Genomic DNA, 10,593 nt, shown 5'->3' on the forward strand with positions numbered 1-10,593 from the left:
GCACGCTATTGGAAATAAAAATGAGAGGAAGTTTTCAGTGAGTGGTTCCTAAAGTTTGTGCTCTAGTGTACTTTCATTGGCTCTCTCTGTCCAATGGTTGCGATCTCTCAAATACAGCTGTCGATACACTTTGGGACGATCTGGAACAAAGCGTACTTTGTAAACCAAAGCGTATTAGGGGTGCGCGTGATTACGCATGGAACTACAAACAAATCATGCATCTTCACCTTCACTGTTCAGACACCGATATGGACCGTGATATTATGGCAAGCAATCGGAATGAAATGACCCTAGTAACTTTGTATGACACCGAAAATATGCAAACCCTCACGATTCTGGAGCAAACCTTGGCTGAATTCATCCCTGCGTCAATTACCAGCCATTTAACTTGGCGCACGAACATCATTCAAAGGTAGAGCGAGCCACTGACATGTAATTTGTGCGACGTAGCGACCACTTGACCTGAGAATAATAGCGTTGCGAAGGCGAATCCCCTGTCGCATGCTCTGATCGAAGCAGACGACAAACGCGAGCAGACGACGGCTTGGCCGACAGGCACAGCTTGTGATTGGTTGTGAAGCAATACCCTCTACATCAGCTCACTCCGTGACGTTGCCAAAACACTTCTTTCATCTGGCACGCCTGTCCTGTTCGTCATATCACCCCCCTCGCACAGAAGAGAAAATTTTGTCACGCCGTGAAAATAGTGCAAGTACTTTCTAAGAACTCTCTTATCATCTTATGTGCTGCGCAGTTGTCGAAAACAACATGGCGTCGTAAACAGTGTATTTGTCGGTGCGACTTTCAGCAAACGCTTCTCGCACGAGTTACTTCAGCGTTTGACCGGATGTGTTGTGATTACAGCAGCTCTTTTGGTGCGTGTAAGCAGTGCGGAAAGCTGTGGCAGTGCAATGGTGTACGGTGAAGCGCAGCGAAGCCTGTGCGTCGGTGTGGTTATCAAGCGGGGATCGGTGTCGATGTATCGACGGCAACTAGCACTCGAGAAGCCTGCAATGTGTGTTTGTGTGCCGGTAACAGTTCGTTCGCTTGACTTTCCAGTCTCTCAGTTTGGTGCCGTGCGACATTTTGGATTGACAGCGTTTTGACACGTTACTTGAGTGACCCCAAGTACGTACGGAAACGTATGAACTACGCGCTCGGTTCTTGCTTCGCCACTAGTTAGCCCGTACGCTTCTATTTACTTGAGAGCAATGTACTGTTCGGGAGTGAAACGATGTTCGTTGTGAACAGTGGTGCTGTGTTGACGTTCCAAGACTTGTGAACAAGCTGTGCTCGTGTGACCGAAAATTGAAAGACAGCGTTGATAACTGTTTTGCCCTGCGAAGTCGTGGTGGGGCAGCTTGGCGGTTTTGTTTGTTAAGTCGTCACTTCTTCTTTTTGTGATAACCATAGTCCTAGCGCTGTGATGTGATCAACCAAAACTGCGAGGTGCTACATTCTGTTGTGAATCGTGTTACTTTGGAAGCGCGCCTAGACTGTTCTTCGGTAACAATTTGAGAGTTCTATGTGGCAGCGAGAGCCCATGAACGTCAAGCTTCCCTCCGGCCCCCAGAAAAAGCAAAGATTCCACCGGTGCCTTGCTTTGGATGAAGTTGTAGGCCAATATCGCCTAACTACAGGTTTTTGAGTTCGTCTGGCCACCGTTTTGCACGGCACTAGAGCCTTGACAACAGCCGGTCATGGCCAGTTCTTACACTTTATCAATGGACGTGCACGCCTGGCCAGCCCTTCATTGCTGTCATCGGCAGCTTCCAGTCTGCAGATGCCCTTTGCCTGTTGGCCGTACTTGGTTCCTTATGACACCGACGGCTACTAAATGCTGCCATCGGTGAGTTCACCTTGCAGAACTAAATTTCACCGGTACTATAATTCACGCAGTTCTATAACGTGTGCAAGTTTTTAAGCCCATCAGATGTAATGTTTCTCTATGGTAAGTTGAAGCATGAAAAATTTACTACTACTGTTATATACATGCATATATTATGGAGCAAATACATAAAAAGTTTTTGTGATTTGATACAAGTGAGCTCTTGTTTGATTATGAGGTTGGGCCCGTCAATTGACCACGTTTGATAGTTGGAAAGTTAATGTGAATTTATTTTTCAGGAGCCAGGTTGCACTTAAAAAATTTATATTATTTTGGAAGATTAGTTCTATAGACGATTACCACTGTGGTAGTACTATACTTCAGTAGGACATATATATTGTGGTACGTAAATTTTACATGAGGCTTCAGTTTATTTCAAAGTGAATATAGCAGATTTTGGTCACTTTAACGAAGTGATAGCTTCCTCAAATAAGTATTAGAAGTGAGTGCTTTTAATGATTGTTTTTAATTAAATATCTCGTTTTTGGCTCTTCACAGATCGCAGAGATTGGTTTGTTAAGGTCCTGTGATGCATTGGTTGCACATTCTGGCACATCAATCCTCATCATTACTTGGAGCACCTGTACAAAAATAGGAAGGACACGTTCTCCCTAACTGTGCAAGCCTATGTCACTGCTGGGACTGTTATCATTCAGCGGATGTGGCGTGGAAGCATGCATGGCAGCCTCATCTGGAAGGACTGCAATCTGCTTGGGAGCTTCGAGGGCACAAAACTGCCTAACGGCTGGCTGCAAGGTTAGTTTTTTTCAATACATACGATTACGTGAAGACCACTTACTGTGCACAAATTGAAAACCCAAGCATGGTTGCTTTCAGTGGATACCTGTAATATTCTTACACATAATTCTTATTCGACATTTATAGAACTAAATTGCAAGATAATTGAGAATGTTGAAAGCTGAAAGCCTGCAGCTTATGAATGAAACTCCAATAATCTGAGACTCAAAAGCTTGTGCTTTGAAACGAGCACAAATACTTTGATTCCTTATTGAGCTCTCGAGCTTGTGACTCCCTCTGTGGATCAAGTGCTCTGGAAGGAAATAGCAAGTGGGTGAAAATTGCCTGGCTGTTCACAACTTGCAAGGAGAAAGACCTATTGAAGAAGCCTCAGATGACATAGGGCCAGTAACTGCATCTTTTACCTAATGTAGCTTTTTCTCTCTCAGTGCTGTTGCTTGTGTTTCAGCCGAACATGTTCACCACGATTGCATAGGGATATATATTTTTCTACAAATTGTACCTGACCTAAGTATGCATTCTTGATCTCTAAAGGTGACGTTCAGTGTGTTTCAAAGCCATGGCTTCTCATTTCTTTGTCTGTGGCTAGCCTATTTCAGCAGCAGAGCGATGCAGCTAGCACACATGCAATCCAAGTCATGGAGCGCTCCTTTGGTGTTCTGTGCAGGACGCAGCATATCCATCCGGCAAGACACTCGTATCAACAATAATGGTGAGTGTTGGTGGCACCTTTAGGAGCCCGTTGTGTTTGTTGCGTATGATTAGTTCCCCTAATGAAGTGCAATTTTGAAAGGTTTTCTTCATTTAGAATAATAGATGTCAGCAACAAGCACACTCATAATCCACAACTGCTTTGTGCCTTCTAGACTGCCCATTTGCTCCCATATGCGGTATTGTGAGCTGGTTATGTTAGACAGCCTTAATATTATGAACATTGGCTGTTGTGTTGTAATGCAGTTTAACTTGTGTTTCTTAGTGAACTTATTTGTGGTCTACTTCTCGCACCTAGTGTAAAGTCGAAATAGAAGAAACTCTATTGGCTTTTTATGCCTGTCAGAAGTTTCATGTCTTCATCTATGACATTGTAGTTTTGCTCTTGTGTCATAATAAATATATTTTCAGTCTTCACTGTTTGTGTGTGTGTGTGTTGAGGCTTGTCATTGGCTTCTGAAAATACAATATCTGTAAATATGAGCACATATTTGACAACTATACACTCTTGCAAGTAGCATGGTTGTAACAATGATCTGTATTTTTCTAAGTTCCAGCAGACACAAGAGGTTCGGTGCTCCACGGTCATGAACAGTGTATAAGAACAGAGCGCAGAAGACCAACATGTATAAAGGGACTGCCAGTGACTGTTCTCCTGCTCAAAGTTTACAACAGCAGAAAGAGCACATTGTGATGTCAGGAGCAGCTGCTGCTTAACTTCTTAGCAGTGCATTATTCAGCAGTTCATTTGCTTGCATTCGAAATTATTTAAATTTTGCATGGAAGATACCAAACTATGACACTAATTTAAAGGCTGCTGTAGTGTTAGTGGGCAAATATTTTTGAGCTGAAATTTTTAACATGTGTGTTAAGTGACTGCGTGCCTCTACATTTACATGCCAGAAATCACAGCATCTATGGTCGCCAATGGTAACTGTGTTTGCATTCTTTGTAGTACAAGAAGTAAAGCCATGGATGCAGTAATCATGTACTTAGTCGATGTAAACCTTCAGTGTACACTCATTTGTATAGCACCAATGATGCCATGAGTGTATAAGCTCTGGGAAGTGAATCTATGTGAATTATTTTATTTGGAAGGAAGAGGATCATCACTACTCCTAGTATATCTTAACAGTAGATTTTAGTGCTTGGGTATTATCCCACTGCCTATCCGTCCTTCAACAGTCTACTTATCTACTGTGTAAGTGTAACTTTTTAAATGTATACTTTGCTCGGATAGGTTTGTTCATAATGTAATGCAAGTGACTTATCATCTATGTAGCTCTACTCAAACTAGAAATAAAAGTATTTGTTTTTATATGTAGCTATAGCATGCATTCACTTGTGTTTTTCTAGGTGCCTGTACAATTTTTTAGCCCTACAAAAGTGCTGGTATACTCTAATATTGAATCTGGCATCTTAAAATGGTTTGTTAGTGAAAGTAAGAATGTGTTTACAACCAATATTACTATCCACAAATGAACCTTGAAAACTCTGTGGAAATTTATTTACATTTATTGAACTTTGTGAAGGCAAATGTTGTTATGTTCTTTTATTGTGGTCCCTGTTTCATGCAAATGACACATAATTACTTTGCAGTGGCATAGTATTAGTTGTTATTTTACACATATGTGCTGAGCAACATCGCAGTTGAGGCCAGCAGCAAGACATACATGCAGTGCACTGGAGCATCACCTCACATATTCAAGCAGACTAATAGACAGCTGTATGGGAACTGTGTTGATGCCCGAACTTGGAAGTCTTCTTGAGGAGTGTTTTTCATCATTTTTGTCCAAGTGAAGTAGCTACCCAAGGCCACAACTGGTGGTAATGTGGTGGTTTCCTCTCTCCAAAAGCACTCCTACCAGCTGCCTCAATGTTATTATGGGGTGAATTCACGAACTGGAAAAGTAATTGGTCTTTGTTTTCTTGGCCGAGAGAGTCACTTCCACCGTTGAGCCACCACGACGCACCAGAATAGAAACTTTTAGCTAAATAAAGTTGATTCTACTTTTGAGAAGTGTTTTGGGGAAACGAAATGGCACTTATAGCTGTCAATATAAACACTGTTTGCACCAAGGAGCTTAGTAGCTTATAATTGTATTATTCATGTATTGTCTAGAATTTACTCGCGCTGTGCCATCTTTCAGCCCAAGTGTCCTAACATGCTTTGTTAGTGGGTTATGAATGAGCCAAGCTATGTAAATAAACAGAGTGATATTGCAGACATGTACAAAATATTGATGCACAGCCCTTTTCTTTAGCAAGATATTGTGAAGGGCTTTATTCTTGTGTTTTTTAAAAAAACTGCTTGTCACTGGGCAGCAGCGGAAAACTATGCATCAAGCTTTTGCGAGATGGTTCGAGAAACACCGTGTTCAGACATAACAGTGCCCATGGATTTCTCTCGTAAGTTACTTTCTGTAGTATATTCAAAATGAGTCTATTAGAATTGTTGTTTTATAGCCATTCACTTTAATATTTACACCTGAGTGTGTGTATGTATGTATGTATGTATGTATGTATGTATGGGTGTACATATGAATATGTGTGTGTGCATATATGTATGTATGTATGTATGTATCTTTTAAATGAGAATCCGTTTATCATTGGTGAGTAAGTTTCGTAATGAATTGGCTGAATTTGTTTCTAGTTATTTCTTTTTTGAGCTAATATACATTTCAATTTGTTTTGTACTGCATAAAAATAAATGTAACCTTACACAGAATATGTGTGTTCGAAGAAGTTTCATTTATCAACCTACAGTCATGGGCAAGAAATTGGGTAAAATGGAACGAACCTGCGAAGATTAGTTTCGAGCATAGCTACTCTACATGGCATATCTCGTACACATTGCGTTGGTTTATTATGTCGATTTCAACCTTTCAATTTTAATCAGAATAAGCAAGCTATCACCCGTGGTTGTATATGTGTGTGATATTTATGCATACTGTGATACCGGTTCGCAATTACAATTAAGGTCACAAACCTAGTCAAGCTGAATACACGAATTTTGTCCATGCACCTTTCATCTGCACTGGAACTGTTGTTAATAAAAAATAAACTTCAGTTTAGAAATTTATTCTAGCAACCAAAAGCAGGGTATCTCTTTATCACACAAATCAAATTGTCATTGTTCTGTTCCATTCTGGACAATAGGGGACCCACTCAGCAGAACTCGATTAACTGCTATAATTCATTTTAACCATTGACAGCGACATTACACTGAAGCGTGCAGCATGACAAATAGCGGGAGAGAAGACACAAACTAATCACTCTGTTTGCGTCAGCTCTAACTGTCTATGCTCTTTGGTCTTGCTGCATGTGATGATGCCCACCAAATTAGCACGAAAGCGTGTCCCTACAAAGGCAGCCAACTTGGCTGCAAGCAGTTAGCTCACTGCATGTGTAGATTTTCTTCAAAGCACCGTGAAGACTGATTGCTGGTCGAATATCCAAACACGTGAAAAGTAATATACCAAGTATGATATTGGTATTTCAGCACTGGACACTTTTGCGATAAGAGAGGATCAAGGAGAAAATTATGAACCCTGAATTGTTTAATTTTTGAAGTAGCACAGTACAGCGCTTTTGAGTCAAAAGGGGAGTGAAAGAAGCAAGTTCGAAAGCCTACTTCTCAAAAAACTAGTACCCGCCACCACGCATAATGTCAGGCCGGGCAACCTCTTGAAAAAAAATAAGTGCTCAGTGATTCTGCGAATCGAACCAAGTACCTCCTAGATTGTAGTTGAGCGCTGTAACCGCTCGTCCACTGCAGCAGTGCCTGTGTTCGCCCTATTGCTGATATATCGTCATTCCTTCGAATGAAGCCAAATGCAAAAACGTCCCGTGAAACTTTGTCAAAAATAGAAAAAATAGTTACAATGCGTTTTCCCAAGGTTACTAGAAAATAGAAACCGCCACGTGTGACTGTATAACCGTGCGCTATTTATTCTTGTACATTACTGTCATGACGTTGGGATAGCCGGTTTTAACGTACGCTACTTTCTCATAGTTTGCCAAATATAGATAAGAAAATAAAAATATATATCGGCCTGTGACAACGCTAATCAACTATTATGAGTTCACTGTCACTAGTGTCACACTCACTAGATGAATGCTCAGTTTGCTTCCATTATCATTATTTAGGAAAGTTTTGGCTCATTAACTCAACTCTCTTAATTAGCATTGATTCTCACACCTAAGGACAGTCACACTTCATATTGCTTTCTGAGTGGCTGTCACTCCCATATAACGCGTACTCCACTTTTTTATGCTCTCCGAGCATCTGACCCTGCTTTGCGGATACTTTCCCTGACGTCTGCTGGGCCAGAAAATTGTCTTTATTATCTATCAATTTCAAGCTTTCGCGAAGCCGAAACGAGAGTCTCTCTCACTTTTCATCCTTTTCGCACGTGTGATAACGTCTCTCGATCTCAAGACTCGTATACACGTCCCTTGCTTCGTTTGCGCACTCAAACAACGCTGGGCGAAATATTTGCACCGTGTTTTGTGAAAAGTATTAGCACTGAGACACCTCCCGACGAGTCTCCCTCATTTTACGTAGACATATACCTAAGCGTAAGCGTATGCACGTTCTCGCATTCCGGCTTTATAAAAATGCAGCAGGTGCATGGAACCAGCGAAATTGCGCTCACAATTTCATTTGATTACTACTGTTATCTATTTCCGCACAATTCGTCTGCAGGCACCAAAGTCGCTCATGTGTCTTGTAATAAGAATATTGTAACAAAGGCTACCTTTGAATATAGGTACAAAACACCCTTACGTTCACCACTATACCGTGCTAGATTGCACCGAATTAGTTAAGTAGCAGTGCAGCTTCAATGAAATGTAAAGTAACTGGTCGCGTTAAATAGGAGAAGACATTCGAGGCACATTTTCAAACATTGCATGCATCGATTTATGTGTGGTTTCATGTATGTGGTACACCTGGAGTGTTGTTTACTTGTACTTGGCGAGATAGTGCAAGGATTGCTCGGTGGCTTAAGGCCATCGAGCAATTATTTTTTTTTAGCTACAGTCGTTAATTAAAGGCGAGTGCTTGGCTTTGCACAGCCCACCAAAAACGTCTATTACAACGTACGCGGCATCCCGTAAGCGCTGTAGCAGACGCTCGCGGAACCGAAACTTAGATGCAGCAAATCATTGGCTATCATCGTATACTCTCGATGCTAGACGCTTTGCGTGCTACCTTGATATTATCGGCACACACTTCTTTCTTTCCTTGTCGTTTCATCGGCTATCGTGTGTCCTCCTTGCCCTCTTAAGTGCCGAATAAGTTAAATTCATACCCGCGCTATAGTAATCCCTCGAGATAAGAGAACTTTTGGCTAAGAAAATGCGTAGCCAAAGAGAAAGCTTTGTGAATTCGGCCCCAGAAGCGTTAAACCAAGCTTTGGTTGAAACTGTGGCACCTGCGCGAAGACAAAAATACCTATGCGCATTGGGACAAGCGGAAAATGCTAAGTGAGAGATGATCAATGTAGAAAAGGTAAGAAAATTACGTCGACTAAGTTCAGTTTGCTACCCAAAATATGAGGGGGCGGGGGAATAAGAAGGTTAAAGAGATGTAGAGATGCGCGCTTTGAAGCCGGAATACATGCACAGCATATCACAGAGCGTCACTACATTCTTTCGCCATTCAGTATTGCAAGGGGGCAGGGCTCGTGTGGCTTTCTAGACTGATGTGCGGCGGAATAAGGCTCCCAAGATTTTTCCTAGAACTTCCAAGGAAGGCGCTAACTTGAAGAGACGATCAATTTCAAATGGTCGTCTTGAGACCAGCTACGCTCAGCCTTCCCTAAAACGGAATGCGGCTACCGGTTGCCCGACAAGTCGCGTGTGCGTCACTATAGTCGCACCACTGTGACGTGATTAAAAGCTGCCGTCAGTACATGCCTGAAAGGCTGGGTAGCCCAGCAGGTATTCCAATTCTTAGAGGTGCCAAAAGGCATGATGGCCCGGTCCACCTTCCGATTCACTGCCCACATCTGGGCGATAGAGGGAGCTCCTGTGAACGTTAACGTGTCCGCCCGCGAAGCTACGCGTGGCTTTCGAAAGCCATTGGGTAATGCAGCATGTGGTTTTTTCTGATGAATTCTAGAGTGCTTCAAGTATGAAGAATAACAAGAAGTTCAGGAAGTATTGGGATGAGGCGCGTTCTTCCAAGTGTTTTTTTTTCTTTTTACAGGGCCCTCCAGACACTTTACCTGGCCCCACGACGTTCGTATAAAATGACATACAATCGAGTATTTCGGAAGCTATCTAACAACTAGGGCTATTCGCACAGCAAAATAGGTTCTCGCTTCATTTCTTCGCCTTTATGTTGCTACCATCGCTTTCATTAATAACTCGGTGACAAGTAGATACACGTAGCAACAAGTGCATCATGTTTATGGGGCATTGATGATGGCGTATCGCCGAGTGTGTGTCCTAAGAGGTATAAGCCCAGCGAACTAGCTACTGCTCCAGACGCATCACGGCAGGGATAAACGGATACGAATGTCATCCCGCTACAGGGTTCCGCTCTCAACGATGAAAAAAAGCCGCTTCCGATGCGCGATGACGAAAAGGCCATAATGGCCCTACGGCGTTCGGGGCTATAACGACCTCCAACGCTGTATCAAGGAAGCCTGCACGCAAAGGCACTTGGCGTTCTTGCGCTTTGTGAATGGAGGTGGCGTTAATCATCCTCGCCGGTGACATTTCCACCCATCCAGCTCAAGAGTTTCGCGAATTAATGGCGCATGCTTCAGAACGTGGCAGACTAATTGAAAGGGCAGCTCCAAGGCCTTTCTCGACGCAGCTATGGGATTACCTATGTAGGCCCATATCAACGCATTTGCCGTGGGGGCGTGCCCGTTTGTGTGAGTGGACCATTGGCTTCTACTTATTCCTCGTATTTTGCTCTCTCAGGGATCCCAAATGCACTCTGAAAAGAATGCGCTGTTAGGCACTCGGCCATGGCTAGGGCGAAAAGAACGAGTGGCGCTTTTCATCCTTTTCTCCCCTTTGTGTTCGTTACCGTAGAGAGTATTCGGCCCTTTTTTGTTGTACATAATAAAGTGCTTCAGACATACAGGCTATGCTTTTGCGGTAGCTCCCGTATGCGTGATGCCTGACAAAACATGTTACATGTACGGCTCTGATGAGAAGAATTGGTAGTTATGACGTCAGTTTTTGCTGCAGTGAACATAAATGGACTAATGAAA

General features: G+C 42.6%; 1 protein-coding gene across 4 annotated transcripts; it reads left to right on the forward strand.

The window, feature by feature from the left end:
* Positions 1 to 443: 443 nt before the first annotated feature.
* Positions 444 to 6,086, forward strand: LOC142767555 (uncharacterized). 4 transcript variants are annotated; one of them, XM_075869469.1, is made up of 4 exons: positions 444 to 1,849; positions 2,387 to 2,644; positions 3,237 to 3,359; positions 3,910 to 6,086. In XM_075869469.1, the coding sequence occupies exons 2-4, from the start codon at positions 2,548 to 2,550 to the stop codon at positions 4,050 to 4,052; spliced, it is 363 nt and encodes a 120-aa protein (XP_075725584.1). In that variant the 5' UTR covers positions 444 to 1,849; positions 2,387 to 2,547; the 3' UTR covers positions 4,053 to 6,086. The 4 variants fall into 4 exon arrangements, with proteins under 4 accessions (XP_075725584.1, XP_075725585.1, XP_075725586.1 ...); XM_075869470.1 differs by having other exon boundaries at positions 3,916 to 6,086; XM_075869471.1 differs by having other exon boundaries at positions 3,315 to 3,359.
* The last annotated feature ends 4,507 nt before the right edge of the window (positions 6,087 to 10,593 follow it).

This window comes from Rhipicephalus microplus, chromosome 7, assembly GCF_043290135.1.
Source record: "Rhipicephalus microplus isolate Deutch F79 chromosome 7, USDA_Rmic, whole genome shotgun sequence".
NCBI classification, from domain to species: domain Eukaryota; kingdom Metazoa; phylum Arthropoda; class Arachnida; order Ixodida; family Ixodidae; genus Rhipicephalus; species Rhipicephalus microplus.